Raw genomic sequence first — 17,672 nt, 5'->3', positions numbered from 1 at the left:
ACGTAACTTGTTCTTGAATGGGACCCAGTCCCGAATTGTCGATTCCTGGTTCGAAAAAAGGTTTGGCCATATCATTCAAGTAAATCGACACGTTATAAGTTTAAGGAAGTCGTCCGACCTGTTTAAGGTTCTGACGCGGTCGTAGCTGTCAAGCCAGTCATCAGCTTCGTCGCCGCGGAGACCGCAGCGCTGACGGCTGCTCACAGTCCAAGTAGCAAGGGAAGCTGGGGTGGAATGGCAAGAACCAAAAACATCGGCGGTCCCCTCTTGGGTCATGACGATGGTGGTAGCGGTCAAGCGGCGACCGAAACAAATCTCCAGGTGGATGCCAGTGACGAGGAAGCGGGGAAATCAAGACGCACCTCCACCATGTGTCAGGACGGACTTGGCGCTCAAGGTTTATTGGAGATTTGAAGCCGGACCACACACTGAAGTGAGTAACACTTTGCGATTAAAATGGGCATCTACAAGAGAGAAGTATGAAGAACAAGCAGCACGTGCATTCGTGCTAAATATGAAGTGCCACACAGTGCTGACAATATAGGCACAAAAATTCCCAAATGAAATGAAACGAACAATTTCTGCCTATTGAGCTTAATTTAGTAGAAAGCTAGCGTCGCGTTAAGTGAATATCTATTCTTTCATTACAGCAATCCAAATATGTGCAAATCACTTAAAGAGTGAGCAAAAGTACACAGCACAGATAAAAAAAAATTCAACACTACAGCCGCATTACAAGAGTATTGGGAAAGTACATGGCAAATGGTCTGGAGACAAGCAGTATGAAGTAGCAACAAATGTTCTGTACAGTATCGAAATTTTGGTGTCGCTAAGTTCACTCCAGCATGCGTTTCGCGCTCGTGGCCGTTGACTTCTTTGTAGCGGTACCTTCACTACGAGGTGTAAGCACTTAGACCACCATGTGTTACAATGACATTCAAAATTTAGCCACAGTCAAAGCTTAAGTAACATACAGGGGGACTAGGAAAGGTAAAGACCAAAAATCAAATGTCACAGGTTACGTGCACAGCCACTGTGCGCGACTTGTCGTGGAGGCGCTATAGCCGCGACGCCGCGCCGCTAGCCGTATGCTTGAAACGGGGGAGCGGAGCCCAGCATTGGAGGCAAACATCACTGTTAAACCAGCCGAGCAAAAAACAAAGCTTTGGTATTCGTAGCCACATGAAGCTAGAGCTTCTCTCCATGCTTAACCGAAGATGAACCACAACTAATGTTTGTGCGTAGCCTAAGAGTCGCATGTCGGACTCAGCTCCTTGAAGGCTCGATTCCCATCTCGGAGGGGAAGTCCGAGTTGGCAGCGCCTCCTGCCATGTCGTGACATCGCACAACACGCCAAATAATCAATACCCGGTCCTTTAACCTGCCAAATGCCACCTGCCAACCTGCCACGGCCGCGATTTATTGCTCACAACACCGAACACAGAAAAGTTACCTGCAAACGGTGCCTTTCAAAACTATAGCGCTACAAAAAGTCAGATAGTTTCCTTCTCAGAATAAAGCTTTCAACTTCCAAGCTCGGCATTCGCAGCTAATTACGCAGATTTGAGCTGGACAGAAAATATCAACCTTTGAATTTGTGGTCACAGCATTCGAGTATTCAGTGCATGTATAAGGAGGCCGCGGAGACCGTGTTTCGAAGAACATGAGCTTCAAGAGTCGTCCGTGTGTTGTGCAACCTTAGTGCATGTCAAAATACCTCCCGTGGTCCAAATTCGGAGCTTTTCTTAAAGCACCTCTTTTTCTTTACCTTCCAAGTGCCGCGCAGTAGGTATTTCATCACCATTTTTTCATCTGTTTATTAGGGCGACATTATGCATCCTTTCCGATCGCGCTTAGTTTAACGTCTGCTACAATTTGGATGCTTCTGCCAAGGAGTTACTTCTGTCGTATCTAGTAGACTCTTGCGCTGGCGCATGAGAGCTATCGAATTCCCTCCATATGTTTCGCAGCACCTCTGCGTCGGTCATCACCCTGATGGCTGTTAGTGCCAAAGCCTTGCCAACACTGAGTGCGATGCCATAGGACCGCTCATCGTTGCAGGCGTCCCGATAGCCCTCTGTGTGATTTCCCCCAGAGGTAGCGGCTTCCAAGATGTAGTACGGCTGAATGGTGGGTACCACGTGCGACACGTTGCCTACATCAGTGGATGCGCTGCTTGCTGGCGACACGTCACCGTCTGGGAAAAGTAGCCCTGAAAAGAAAATGTTACACATGCGTATCATGATGAGCTGCAATTTTAAAGCTGACACCGTTAAAAATCATGAAAAACGGAAACTATTTGCGCTTTCGCGAATTGTGCCCAAACCTTATCTCTCCGCGCGACGTGGTACTAAAGGCACCTTCATCACTCGGTGCATAAAACAAGGGCTACATTTTAGACCCACCCGGTACAACACGTTATCAAAATGTAAACAAAAATAAAAATTGCGCAACACTGAACGCCTTCTGCATGAGAAAGAGACTCTCGAGAGAGTCCTTGGGATAGCATGAGACCATACACAGGCACAGCGCACAGTCAGTTCACTACAAGGGCAAAGGCTTACCTTGTTCCTCAGCGTGAGCTCTGTATATCTTCGCCATGGTCACGTTGGGTAGCAAGTTTTTATAGGCAGGCATTGCCTCTTTTACGCTGACGTCACATCCGGAGCTCAGGGCACCGGCGTCAAAGCACGCCCGAAGCTTGCGTCCAAGTTCGTCAAGTTGAGATGCTTGCGGTGCACGCACGTCAAACTCCATCGTAGTCTCTGCGGGAATTATGTTTGGCTGGTCGCCACCTTTCCGAAGGATGCCTGCGAAATACAGGGGTGCTAAATACGTAATTTGAAACTGTCAGGACGATGTGAAGGAACTTACATTTAACTAAGTATGAATTGTTTGCTTACATGCCAGTAGAAATGTTTTGAAGGCAAGAAATGTAAAGCAATTGCTATATATGAATATATGTTTTTCATTTCTAACGTAATGTATAATCTTTATTTGCCCAGGCTCGAAGCTGCGGGTTTAAACTTTTGGATATGAGGTGATATCATTTTTATATCGAATGTCTCAACCTTGCACAAATGACTGGGTTATTTAAGATTGACTTTCTGCTGGTTGACTTGCTTCATATCGCTATTGTGAATGCATGTAGCTTGACTAGAAAAGAAGAGGAAAAATTGATTAGAGGGACGAGCGCTGACATCTCCGATGGTCTTTTCTGCCACTCTACGTGCACGGCTGCAGCGGCTTTTGACACCTCATCACAGAAGTTCCTCTGTAGGTTTAATTGAGTGTGGCTGAGAGCAGGAGTGAATATCTGATCCTCGACGGCCGACTTGGAAGTTCGCTACTATCACCGCCACAGTGTCCTTCAGTTTTGTTGGCGCACCTCGGCCCAGTAAGGTAACCTGCTCAAGACCCTGAGCTGGCTTCAGGAAGTCCTAATAAAACGCGCATGATCTTAAGTATTCTATATTTTGGGTTACCCACTCCAGCATTGACCTAACCATAACCAGTCTGGTTATAACGGAGACGGTTTTCACATCCAGACCGCTAGCCGCAGAGGAGGCCGCCATCGCCGCGTACATCACATTTACTATTGCCATTGTGGGCGACCCCTCCAGTTGGAGATCAGTAGCTTTGCTAGAGGTAATGTATCTAATTGCGCCGCACAAATACTCACCAAATAATGAGAATCTCACCTGCTGAGAGATATCGAAATATGGACCTCAGCTCATGTGAAGAATCCAGAAAGTTAGGTTACCGACTAACACGCTTGAGAATTAGCCGTGCGAGTGTCGAATAGAGTAAACAAGTGGAAACCTTCAGTAAGCCATTCATATCATACCACGAACTCATTTCACAATACAGAGCAATAGGAAGACCACGTCCACCATCCCATAAAACACTCACTAGGCACCAGCAAGTTATTTGGAGACAGCTAAATACGGAGACAGCTATAAATGACATGTCAAAATTTATAAAAAAGGAAATGAATCCCTTTTGCCGTTTTTGTTGCGAGAACGACAAATTCTACCATATGATATGGGCGTTCAAAGTCTATATTCCTCTTCAAAAACCTTGGAATGAGCGATGGTTCAGCGATGGATGACCCGGGCATTCAGTTCAAGGCTGTCGAGTGGGCCGGCGTCGCAAAGGTCTTCACGGCCTGCCGGCACGCTAGCTAACTTGCCTTAATCCTTAACCTTTATTCTGAATAAAGTTTTATCGGCTTCAGCCGCCACCTAGTGAGCGTAAGAAGTTCGATTTGCTGAAAGCGCGGCGTCTCCGTTGTCATCGATGTCGTCCTGCGGCGCTCGGTAAAAAAGATCCAGAAATTTCAAATAAAGCTTTCGAATTCGAGAAGTATGCGAATGTAGCTAAAATTGGCAACGACGTTTTCCATTGTGTTGTTTTTCAGAAAATAATAGCGATACAATAAGTTATACTTGGCATTCCGGTTAGAACGCAGGCCACACGCAAGCCAGGAGGGCACAGAAGGGATAGGTTACAAAATGTCGTTGGTACCAAGCCTATTAGATGGGCGTCCACATTAGATTAGATTAGATGGGCGTCCACATTAGCCTATTAGATGGGCACCACAGTGAACGCGTTGTGCTGCGTGTAACTTAGTAACGTGTGTTTGGGATATGTACTTATGTTCAAGTAATTTTAATATTTTTATTATTTAAACGAATGCATAAAAATATTTGCGGAATTGAAAGGCGGTGTTAAAGGGCTACATCGTCTGATATAAGGCCATGCTTAAGCGCTCTCCTTTTTTGTAGCAGCTAGGTTCCAGTATTGTTTTTCGAAAAAGTGCATAATTATTGCTAATTAAATATTAAAGCATGATCACAAGCTCATATGGACGTAGTTAGAGTTGAGAAAATAGGAGCTACACTTTCAAACAATTGTGCTAAACAATACAATCCATAAAATTTCCAATATACGGGTGGTGCCTAATCTAGTGTAATCACACAAGTTCAACTGCATCATTGTCATAATTCGGCACTGCAGCAGCCAGTAAAGGGCCTCTCAGACCAGCAAGACACGACGTCGACGGTTGGCCAACTCGTTGGTAGACCATGTCTGTTGCAGACCAAGCTGTTAAACTATCCAGTGACACCAACACGACCGAGAAACTAGATTTCTTCCCAGTGTGACAGGTTTTGAGTCCGAGGACGCCGACAAATCCAGTCTGCCTTTTTTTGGTGGCCGATCCAGTCTTCGAGATGTCGACAGCCGAGAAAAAACATTTTTGAAACGAGAAGCCGTCTCTATACACCACGTCGACGGAATATACATTTCAGCACTAATATATATATATATATATATATATATATATATATATATATATATATATTTATTTATATACATGTTCTGACTGACGTTCTGCGAGAGTAAAGAACCGTTATTGACCTGCGAAATAGACTCTGTCTATCTGTCAAACATGATAGTAGCAGTCCTCGCAATGCCGCACTCGCGGTTCCTCCGTGAGCGTCTCGCTGCCGCTGTCGCCGTCTTCTTGTAGAAGTTTCCTACGACGATTTCCGTGCCGGCGATGCTTTACCGGAGGCGAACCATTCAGTCCTGCATGCTCAAGGCATCTGCGCGGCTCGAAGTTTACCGTCGCTTCAAAATGGCCGGGCTGCACTCCTTGTCACAAATGTTTATAATGAGCACCGGCACATATTTCCGGGAACTGCTATCGCTTTCGCTGATCCTGTTGCACACGATCCGCTATGTTTTGCATCCACGGTAGTCGAAACGAACCATCTCTTGGCGACATCGACAATAACTGTCATTTGTCCAAAGAGAAATGGCGGGCCTTGGAGCAACTGTTGCTGGACTTCAAGCACCACTTTGCTTCTTCCTTGAAGGTTCTACAAACGCCCATCACACAACATCGCATCATTACATTGGCGACGCTTACCCGATACGACAACAGACTTCTCGTGTGTCTGCCAAAGAACGGGAAGTTATTCAGACGCAAATTCAGGAGATGATGGATGATGACATTGTGCAGCCTTCACAAAGTCCGTGGTTTTCACCAGTCGTCTTGGTCAAGACGAAAGACGGCACTCTCCAATTTTGCGTCTACTATCGGAAATTGAGCAACGTGACAAAGAAAGATGTATACCCGTTGCCTCACATCGATGACTCACTGGACAGATTGCGACGTGCTGGGTATTTTTCATTATATCCTTTTGAAAAGCGGCTATTGGTAAATCGAAGTGGACGAACGAGACCGAGAAAAAACCGCATTTGTCACTCCAGATGGCCTGTATGAATTCTAAATACTCCCATTTGGATTCCGCTCTGCCCCAGCTACATTCCGAAGGATGATGGACACCGTCCTCACTGGCCTCAAGTGGCAGATCTGTCCTGTGTACTTGGACGACATAGTTACGTTTTCCGAAACATTTTACCAATACCGCCAATGACTTCGAGCTGTCTCGGTAGCCCTCCGTTCTGCTGATCTCACACTGAAGCCTCAGAAATACCACTGCGGGTATGCAGAACGCTAGTTCCTTGGTCATGTTGTGAGCGCTGACGGGGTGCGCCCAGATCCCGATAAGACTGCTTCCGTCGCACGGTTCCCCACTCGAGCTAACAAGAAGGCTGTTCAGTGCTTTCTGTGTCTGTGCACTTATTATTGGCAGTTCACTGAGGACTGTTCTCACACTGCGGAACCTCTGACTCGCCTCACAAGAAAGGACACCTCTTTTGTGTGGAACTCTGAGCAGCAGATGGCATTCTCTTTGGTTCGCGAGCGCCTTCAAAAATCCCCTGTTCGGGCGCACGTCGGTGAAGTGGCAGATACCGATGTCTACATGAACGCCAGTAGCATCGCTCTTGGCGCGATCCTAGTTCAGCATGAAGACGTGATTGAGCGAGTAATAGCCTATGCTAGCCACACTCTCTGTCGTGCCGAAACGAATTACTCAACGTCGGAAACAGAATGCCTTGCAGTCGTGTGGGCCACTCTAAAATTTCGCCCCTATCTTTACGGCCGGCCATTTAAAGTCGTCACGGACCGTCATGGTTTTTGCTAGTTGGAAAACCTTCGAGACCCATCTGGCTGACTTGCACGCGGGAGTTTACGACTTCAGGGGTTTGACATAGCTATTGTTTAAAAGCCAGGCCGCAAACACGAACACGCCGACACGCTGCCTCGAGCACCCGTTGACACTGGCGATGCTGCAGGCGATGGCGATAGCGGCTTTCTAGTATTCCTAAGCGCATCTGAGCTCAGGGACCGACAACGAGCTAATCCAGACATCGTTCCACTCATGGATTATCTGGAAGGGCGTGGTACAACCCTCCCTGGACGCTTATCTCGGCACCTTGGTTCCTTCTGTATGCGGCAAGGCGTCTTGTATAAAAGGAACTCCCAGGGCCAAGAAAGAGCTTACCTTCTGTTAGTGCCATGCGAGCTCGATGCGGATATTCTCCTCGCCTGCCACGATGTACCAACGTCTGTTCATTTGGGTTTTTAACACACGCTGGCTCGAATGCGCAGCATGTATTACAGGCCAGGACTCTCCGCAGCTGTGAAACGCTATGTAAGAAGCTGTCGTGAATGCCCGCACCGTACGACACCGCCCCTTAAGCTTGCCAGATTTCGCAAGCCCGTTAGAGCACCACGTATTCCGTTCAACCAAATTGACATGGATCTCCTTGGCCCTTTCCCTTTGTTGCAGGCGGGAAACCAATGGATAGCAGTCGCTACTGACTACTTGACTCAATACGCTGAGACAAAGGCAATTCCTTGTGCCATAGTTTCCGAAGCAGCGGAGTTCTTCATGCACAACATCGTCTTGCGGCATGTCGCCCCTTCGTACCTCATTACCGACAAAGAATACATAATATATATATATATATATATATATATATATGTATGTATATCAAGTATCATTAATGAATAATCTCGGACTTATATATGAGCTCGAGCCGCCAAAATGCGTAGGGCCGTTGAATACGTTCGAAATGACAACAGCATTTTGCAGTTATTGCGAATGAACCATAGATTTTCATTGCGCGTTAAATTTTCAAAGTGCATAAAACAGTACGAAATGAATTAAGTAGATGGTAAAGAAGTGACAAAGAAGGGATTATTTCGCTGGAGCCAGACTAGAGTTGCCGATCCTCTTGCACTTAGATCGGAGTATGCTTACACTCAAACGTCTAGTCGGTGCGGGATTATGTGCGTCGCAACTTCTAAAGCCAACCTACACGCAACGTTGCTCATTACGTAAGAAATTTTTGTGTGGTAATTTATTGCATTTGAAGAATTATGTTCGCGAAGAGAACTGAATTTGCATCTGTAGAAAAACCAACAGCTGTCGTTCGGTCCCGTGGGCGGCCCTGTGCATTCTGAAGATTTCAGCTGCTACAGCACTGCACGGCATAATTCAAAATATCAGAAGTTTACTCTTTGTAAGCTGGATAGCCTACAGTTAAGCGCTAAGTCTACTATCAGCCCAGTCTATTATAGTTAAGTCTACTATCAGCCCAACTGCCTCCTCGGTTTTCACACAAACGTTTTCAAAAAAAGAAACAGCATATAAGCTAAAACCATATCTCGACGTCTCAAAGAGCAGGCTATACGGAATAGACTGATGTTTTCAAGAGCAGAAGGCTGCTCATTCCGACACGCTTCAAGGATATCTACTTCCGTTCCCCCATAGGCGTTTTGTCTGTGAAAGCCCGTCAGGAAGAGTGGGGTTTCTTCCCACCACGGGGTGCAAACTTTCTCCTGTGTGCAAGCGGGAAACTGCACAACACGGCATCATGAAATGAAGCACGGCGCTAATCTTTTGTGCCAAGGTACGCCGTTTTTCTGGCATGATTTTGGACGTCATGTAACCAGGCCTCTTGTGTCTTGACGCGCATTGTGAGTTATTGAACAAAAACAGTCAAAAGACGGAAGACAAAGAAGAGGTGAGGCACACACGACTGGACTAACAACTGTGCTTTATGGAAAGCAGTCAAGCAGTCTCCCAGGAAAGGTAACAGAGCATGCGCAGCTCAGTCGTAAGATAACTGCATTCTAGAGGTAAGCCGTGCTCTAGCGCCATTGCGATATGAAGTTTAGTTCCTTCTGCATCACAGAGATAGAAGGTGTGCTTTTGCAATCATCCGCTTGCATATTAATAAGAAACACTTCAAGAATTTTGCGGCCAACCTTTCCTTTGCCTTGCCAACAACGCTCACATTAAAACACCGGTAGCAGCCGTATTCCCAGCTGTGGCCAGGCAAGTTAACACCGCCAGAAGGGGTCAAAGAGCTGTTGTTCTCTCTTAGCCTTTCATTAATACACCGGCCTGTTTCGCCGATGTACAATTTTTTCGCAGGTAAGCAGAATCTTGTATGCCCCACCTGTGGCACACGTGACGTAGCGTTTTTTATGCTGCATCGAGGACAGGACGACAATTCCTGCCACGTGCAACGCACGACCACAGGTTTTAAATCTTACAGGGAGAAGTAAAAAGCAACAATGACGCTCTGCTTTCCAGCAAACGCTTTGATGGTGGTGGGAACTCTATGTACATAAGGCATTAATACGTTTTGTTTTCTTTGGATCAAAGTTTTTAACGTCTCCAATCTTAATCTTTTACAGCAACGTTTCTGCCGCCGCCCTAAAAAGCGGTTTTGGAAAACAGGTCGCCTCCAAACATTCAATCTGGTTATCTAAGCTCGGCTTCATGCTGTAGCGGCAACTCGATTGCAGTGCATTACGGAAGCAGTTCATATCAATCCCTCTCTTGACAATTTGTGGGTAAGCAGATGAGCATATGGTAATAAGGACTTCTTATTTCCAGGCGTAAAGCATTAAAGCGTCAAAGGTTATTTGGAGTTCTAAAACTCTAATCGAGTGGTTAGCGGATAGTTTCGATGTAAAACAAAGAGCACTCGAGCAAGCTTTAAAATATGTCAAAACCTAGTTTACATCCACATGGAATGAGTGACTCCGTGAAAGATTAAAAAGAATCAGGGACTTACCAATATATCAAAATATTTTCGCACACGTTTGTCAAGGAAAAAGCCTTGCAGCGTGTTGTCAAATTTCGCTAAAATATCTGGCACAATACTGGTGCTACGCCAGCCTCTAAAAAGGTTCTTTTTTTTTTGTACGTACACAGCATCCTTACAACACACAACAGTGCAAGAAAGAAAAATTGTTAAAAATTCAAGGGCCGCATCAGAGACGCCACATGAATTTTGAAAGGCCACTTGGTCCTGCTGTTCAATCAGCTCACGCATCGGAACATTTAGTTTGCCATGGGGTATGCTGTAAAACAAGTCTTCAATGTTATGGGAAACGCAGTGTGGGCTCCAGGGAGGCCGTTGGTGAGAAATTCAACCACTGCAGCCGCGCTCGCAACACACCAAAGGTCTTGAATAGTAACCGTCTGCACCCCACCGAGGTGGCACAGTGGTTAGGGCGCTTGACTACTGCTCCAAGAATGCGAGATCAAATCCCGGCTTCGGCGGCCGCTCTTCGGTCGAGACGCAAACCCGGGCGCCCATGTGCTGTGCGATGTCAGTGCATATTTAAACAATCCCAGGTGGTCGAACTTTTTGGAGTCCTCCACTACGGCGTCTCTGATAGCCTGACTCTCTTAGGGACGTTAACCCTCCGCCCCCCCCCCCAAAAAAAAAAAAGTAACCGACTGCAGATCCCACTAACTTCTGCCAGGTGCCTGCTTCCGCCCCAATAGCTCGCAAAGGGCAGTTTGCCTTGTGCGTTTTTGCTTAGAAAAACGCTTGAATGTGCCTCCCTATGCAATTCTTCACAATTTGAAACCAGTTATCTAAGTTAATCCATCGGTCTGTACAGGAATCAGATCGATTATATTATTTGCCGGCAGAGATGGAGAAGCGCTATACAAGCAGTAAAAACAAGGCCTGGGGCCGATTGCGGCACCGATCATGAGCTTCTTGTTGCCAAAATTAAGCTTCGATTGAGGAAAGCGCAGAAAACTAGAAGGCCTTTCAGGTATGATCTGGATCAGATTCCATTAGAATATGCTGTGGAAGTGAGGAATCGATTTCAAGAATTAGATCTAGAAGACAAAGAGCCCGAAGAGATGTGGACTGATGTTCGTGATATAATACAAGCAGTTGCTACTAAGGTAGTTCCAAAGCAAAAAAAATGCAAAAAAGCAAACTGGTTATCTGAAGAGGCTTTGCAAATAGCCGAGGAAAGGAGGATGGCAAAAGGTATGGGGGAAAGAGAAAGATACAAGGTGCTCAATGTGGATTTTCAGAAAATAGCAAGGAGAGATAAGAATGCCTTCCTGAACATACAGTGTCAAGTAGTTGAGGACAACAGCCAATTAAGGAACACAAGAGCTCTGTATAAGACAATCAAAGATATCAAAGGAAGCTTCTGTGCTAAGCTGGGCGTGATAAAGGACAAACGAGGCAAGGACCTCACTGAAGCCTCAGAGATAAAGAAGACGTGGCAGGAATACACAGAAGAACTGTACAAGAAGGACCCGGATGTGCAAACCCAACATAGGACGGTTGTGATTACTGATCTCGAGCCGGGCATCCTGAAGAGTGAATTTGAATGGGCCTTAGCCAGCCTTGCTAAGAACAAAGCTAGCGGAATCGATGGTATTCCAGCTGAGTTGCTTCAAAACCTCAACCACGACGCTGTTAACACACTGCATACATTATGTCAAAAGATTTGGACAACCCTGCAGTGGCCACAGGATTGGAGGAGGTCAGTTTACATCCCCATTCCAAAGAAAGGCAGTGCCAAAGATTGTTCCAACTACCGCACGATCGCGCTTATTTCGCATGCTAGCAAGGTGATGTTAAAAATCCTGCAAGGTAGGCTGCAGCAGTATGTGGATCGGGAGCTTCCGGACGTGCAAGCTTGGTTTCGCAAGGGCAGAGGAACAAGAGACCAAATTGCCAACCTTCGCTGGATCATGGAAAAAGCAAGAGAGTTCCAGAAACCCATTTACTTCTGCTTTATTGATTATGCGAAAGCGTTTGACTGCGTAGATCACAGCAGATTGTGGCAAGCTCTCCAAGAGATGGGAGTTCCAATTCACCTCATCTGTCTCCTCAGGAACCTTTATGAAGGGCAAGAGGCCACAGTCAGAACTGGGCATGGTCTTACTGATTGGTTTCCGATTGAGAAAGGGGTGAGGCAAGGCTGCATACTGTCGCCCTGCCTATTTAACCTATATGCAGAGTGCATCATGAGGAAGGGCGGTCTGGACGAGTCTTCAGCTGGAGTGAAGATTGCTGGAAAACGTATCAACAACCTTAGATATGCGGATGATACCACTTTAATGGCAGAAAGTGAAGTGGAACTCAAGAGACTTCTGATGCGCGTACAAGAAGAGAGTGAGAAGTTTGGGCTTAAACTGAACATTAAAAAGACGAAGATCATGGCGTCTTGCCCTATCAAGTCCTGGAGCATCAATGGACAAGAAGTGGAAGCTGTGACAGATTTTCTGTTCTTGGGCGCCAAGATTACCTCGGAAGGAGACTGCAGCCATGAAATTAGGAGACGCCTGCTTCTGGGAAAGAGAGCAATGGTTAGCCTTGACCGCCTAGTAAAGAGCAGAGACATTAGTCTAGCGACCAAGATCCGTATAACCCGTGCTATGGTCCTTCCAGTTGTGATGTATGGATGCGAGAGTTGGACTGTGAAAAAGGCTGACCGCCGAAGAATTGACGCGTTTGAATTGTGGTGCTGGCGAAGACTCTTAAGAGTTCCTTGGACTGCCAGAAGATCAAATCAGTCGATATTGTCGACCATAAACCCTGACTGCTCATTGGAGGGTCAAATTCTAAAGTTAAAGCTCAGCTACTTTGGTCATCTGATGAGAAGAGAGGAGTCGCTGGAGAAAGATTTGATGTTGGGAAAGGTTGAGGGTCGCCGGAGAAGGGGTAGGCAGCGAACGCGATGATTAGATGGCATTCTCGAGGCATTGCAGATGAAGCTATGTGATGTTAAGAAGATAGTGAGAGACCGGAAAGCGTGGCGTGACATGGTCCATAGGGTCACGAAGAGTCGGACACGACTGAACGCCTGAACTGAACTGATCTAAGTTAATAAGGAAGTACTTACTCATTGCCATCCAGCCAAAGCGCTGTCATGCGGGTAAAAAGGAAATATGTACAGCTTTCTCCAAAACTTGGCAATTACAGAAAACTCCGTCCTGATCCGGGGATCGAACTTGGTACCATAACCTCTCTGGGGCAGTCGCTCGTGTTATTGATCAATTGCTCTTGACGTGCCATATATCCGATGACAGTCCTGGTTAGCTCTGTTGGTAGAGCCACTGACCCGGAAAGGCACTGGTGCCGGGTTCAATCCCTGGACCAGGCAAATATTTCTTGAACTACGAAATTTCGGAGAATGTTACACAGTTTTTCTTTGTAGCCGCATGGCTGCGCTTGGGTGGATATCGATGAGTAATTACTCCCTTATTACAAATTACTCCACCCTTGGAGGTTCTCCCAAATATTCGAACATCATTCCCACTTCGAGTTGTTGATCAATGCGCTCTCGGCCTACCATCTGAACCACTGACCGTCCTGGTTAGCTTGGTTGGTAGAGCAACTGCCCGGAATGGCGGCAGCCCCGGCTTGATTCCCGGATCAGGACGACATTCTTTTAACTAGAAATTTCTGAGAAAGATGTACAGCTTTCCTTTGTAGCCGTATGGCTGCGCTTGGTTGAATAACAATGGGTAATTACTTCCTTCTTACAAATTCCTCCACCTTGAGGGTTTCCCCTAGATATTCGACCAGCGCCTTCCCACTTCGAGTTATCGATCAATTCGCTCTCTCCCTACCATTTGATTCGGGGACCATCCTATTTAGCTGAGGTCGTAGAGCGACTCCCCTAGAAAGGCGGTGGCGCCGAGTTGATCTCCGGATCAGGACGAATTTTTCTTTAACTACGAAGTTTCGGAGAAAGCTGTACAGCTTTCCTTTATAGGCGTATGGCTGCGCTTTTGTGGATGTCAGTGAGTAATCACTCCCTTATTAACAAATACTCCACTTACTACACCTCGGCGGTTTCCAATAAATAGGCGACCAACCCCATTCCCACTTCAAGTTATTGATCGATTCGCTCTCGCCCTACCATCTGATCCGCGGACCGTCCTGGTTAGCTCACTTGGTAGAGCACTACCCCGGAAAGGCGTTATGTCCCGAGTTTGATACCCGGATCAAGACGATTTTTTCTTTAACTACAAAGTTTCCAAGAAAGAGAGGTTGGCCGGAATAATTCAAATCTGGCCTGCTACGCTGCTCTGGAGAAGGGTAAGGGGAGAAGAAAGAAGGTCACGATGAGTGACGATGTGGTAGAAGGCATATGAAATATATTGCCGCAATGTTACCGTACTGGCGCCGCCATGTGGCGAGCTCGGGAGACTGGCACGCGCTCGTCTTCTTCGCTCTCGGTGCTCGCCCGCCAGTCGGTTCCGTGCCTGATCCTGCCGGTGCTTTTACTTAGTCCTAGCAAACCTGCTGAGCCAGTTTCACTGGCTTCTGTGACATTTTTGGTGGAGGTGCGGGGTAGATCCCATGTACGAAGAGCCTCTGGCTGCCCCCTACGCCCATCTACACACCGTGGACACGACACCTGTGCACAAGGCGAGCCGTCGCTTGAGAGGCTTAGCACCCGAGTGTGGTCCTCTTGTTTCCCCACCGCGAACCACGATGACTACAGAGGCAATTCAGACCACCACTCAGCTTCCCGTGAGTGCCCAGCAGCTGATCTGCCATACCCCACGTATGCCCACGCCGTTCCATGGCGACAAGTTTGAAGACGTTGAGGACTGGCTGACCAGCTACGACCGGGTCGCTATGTTTAATGCGTGGGACGAGGAGCGAAAATTGCACAATGTTTATTTCGCACTAGAAGACGCCGCCAAGATGTGGTTCGAAAACCATGAGGCTACCACTTCCACCTGGCAGGATTTCCGGCGGCAGCTGCTCGCAACATTCGGCAACGATACAAGAAAAGAGATGGCCGAACTCGCTCTACAGTCCCGAGCACAGTGGCCTAATGAAAGCGTTGCAATGTTTGTGGAAGAAATGACTCGCCTTTTCAACCGGGCGGATCCGTCCATGTCGGAGGTAAAGAAGGTGCGCTACCTTATGCAAGGCATCAAGCAGCAGCTGTTCGTTGGCCTTGTACGTGACCCTCCACGTACTGTTGCTGATTTTACGAAAGAAGCAACAAGCATCGAGCGTGCCTTGAATCAGCGATTTGTACATTTTGATCGCTCTGCGAACATCGCTACCGTAGACTTCCGCTTGCCAATGGTCGGAAACGACAGGGAAGCCCTTCGCGAACTTATCCGAAGCATCGTGCGCGAAAAGCTGCAAAAGCTGCCCTCTCTCGAACAACATCCACGTGTTGGGGGCATCTCGGATATTGTTCGCGAAGAGCTCCGCCAAGCAGTACCATCAGTACCGTCGCCCCAGCCGCCTGCGCCACAGATCATGACGTACAGCGACGTGTTGCGTACCCCTGCGCCTGAACCATTGGCACCCTGCAACCCTGCTCCTCCCGCTCGTCTTCCACCCCAATATCCAGTTTCGACTGGTGTGCCTGAAGCTCGACCGCCCGTTCGCAAAGCACACGCGTGGCGCACGCCGAACAATCTGCCTTTGTGCTTTCACTGCGGCGAAGCCGGTCACGTTCTGCGCCACTGCCCGTACCGTCGGATGGGCTTGCGCGGATTTTCCCCGAATGCCCCTCGGCCGCGCTATGGAGAACGACCTCGGGACATCGACCAATACCTCAGCGACCACGTCCCACCTGCGTCCCTCCAGCGACGCCAGTCCAGGTCACCACCGCCGAGACAGTTTTCCACCAGCCGCCGTGCTTTCCTCAGGCAGTCCCCAAGTCCGCACCGGGAAAACTGCAGACGGCGACCCTCGGGGGTAGGGCCGCCGTCGATGGACACTACGACCAACATCCTCCGCTCACCGATTCGGTCACACAGACCGACCCCCGACCCTTCGCTCCGACGAACAATGCGACCACTTTTCGACGATCGCCGAAGCTTTCCTCCGACGCCCCCAATCGACGCACCACACCACCAACGAGTCCGACGACCTCCCGACGATCACAGAAGCTTGCCTTCGACGCCGTAATTCGACGCAACGAACGACCCGTCAGCCCGACGATCCCTGACACGCCGCACTTTGTCGACGGTGAGCTGCATTCCGCCGAGATACCGATAGTCGTTGATAACCACAACACGACTGCCCTTGTAGATACCGGCGCTGATTTTTGCGTTATGAGTCATGGCCTTGCTACCATTCTGCGAAAAGTCCTGACTCCTTGGCACGGAGCCCCGATCAGGACAGCCGGAGGGCATGTGGTAACGCCGCTCGGAGTGTGCACCGCTCGCGTCGAGATTCACCACGTAACTTTCTCGTGTTGCTTTGTTGTGCTAGCAGAGTGCTCCAAGGACCTGATTCTCGGACTTGATTTTCTTAGAGAAAACGACGCAGTCATCGACCTCCGTGACTTCATGGTGACTTTCTCCACTCATCGCGCAATTTCCGACGAGTACAGACAGCACAGCGACGACTACACAGACAGGCCAATTTTCCGAGTGTGCGACGACCATGTCACTCTACCTCCACGCACCAGCTTGTTTGTTACAGTGCAGTGCGACAACCCCCCCGCCTTGCAAGGCCTCGCGGAAACGAACGTGAATTTATTGTTGAGCCTACAAGTCTGCGTCGCTCGGGGGGTATTTTCATTGAGTAATAAACGAACTGAACTACTTTTAACGAACTTTAGTGCCGAATACCGCCATTTACCACAAGGTACAGCTATCGCTTATTTTGACGAAGTCAGTGCGCCATCCGCCCATTGCGCCCTTTCGCTGGCCAAAGAGAACCCTCCCGAGAGCACTGGACATACTGTTCAAATTGACGTGAACCCAGCTTTGTCTCTTACCCAGAAACGCCGCCTTCAAGCAATTCTGGACACTTACCGTGACTGCTCTGCCGTCACTTCCAAAGTGAAACAGACGTCAGTAACCAAACATCGAATTATAGTTGATCCCACTGAGCGCCCTATCCGCCAACACCCCTACCGAGTATCGCCGAAAGAACGAGAGGCTATTCGGGCGCAAGTTGATGAAATGCTCCGCGATGATGTGATCCAGCCGTCCACAAGTCCATGGGCCTCACCAGTTGTGCTGGTCGCTAAAAAGGACGGAGCACTCAGATTCTGCGTCGACTATAGGAGGCTTAACAAAATTACGAAAAAGGACGTCTATCCATTGCCTCGAATCGATGACTCGTTAGACCGACTTCGCCACGCCCGATACTTTTCATCGCTCGATCTACGCAGTGGGTACTGGCAGATCGAAGTCGATGAACGTGATCGAGAGAAAACCGCATTCATTACTCCTGACGGACTGTACGAATTTAAGGTGCTTCCCTTCGGTTTGTGTTCCGCTCCCGCAACCTTTCAAAGAATGATGGACACTGTCCTAGCCGGCCTGAAATGGCAGACGTGCCTCGTCTACCTTGACGACGTTGTCATTTTCTCTGCGACCTACTAAGAGCACCTCAAACGATCGACGGCCGTGTTAAATGCCATCCGCGGGGCCGGACTCTCACTAAAACCAGAAAAATGCCACTTTGCATTCCAACAG

At 48.1% G+C, this 17,672-nt stretch overlaps 1 protein-coding gene across 1 annotated transcript in view; it reads right to left on the bottom strand.

The window, feature by feature from the left end:
* Positions 1-379: 379 nt before the first annotated feature.
* Positions 380-17,672, bottom strand: part of LOC146172582 (xaa-Arg dipeptidase-like) — a 38,196-nt gene continuing 20,903 nt past the window's right edge. The window contains exons 6-7 of the mRNA XM_084586050.1: positions 2,565-2,810; positions 380-2,212 (exon numbers count right to left, since the gene is read on the bottom strand). Of these exons, the coding sequence (XP_084442176.1) occupies positions 1,869-2,212; positions 2,565-2,810 (590 nt within the window). The 3' untranslated portion in view covers positions 380-1,868. The remainder of the gene's footprint in view (positions 2,213-2,564; positions 2,811-17,672) is intronic.

Source organism: Amblyomma maculatum, unplaced genomic scaffold, assembly GCF_055883805.1.
Source record: "Amblyomma maculatum isolate TAMU_Amacu unplaced genomic scaffold, ASM5588380v1 scaffold_13, whole genome shotgun sequence".
Lineage (NCBI taxonomy): Eukaryota > Metazoa > Arthropoda > Arachnida > Ixodida > Ixodidae > Amblyomma > Amblyomma maculatum.
Note: the sequence above shows the minus strand (reverse complement) of the source record. Positions and strands in the feature narration are given on the sequence as shown.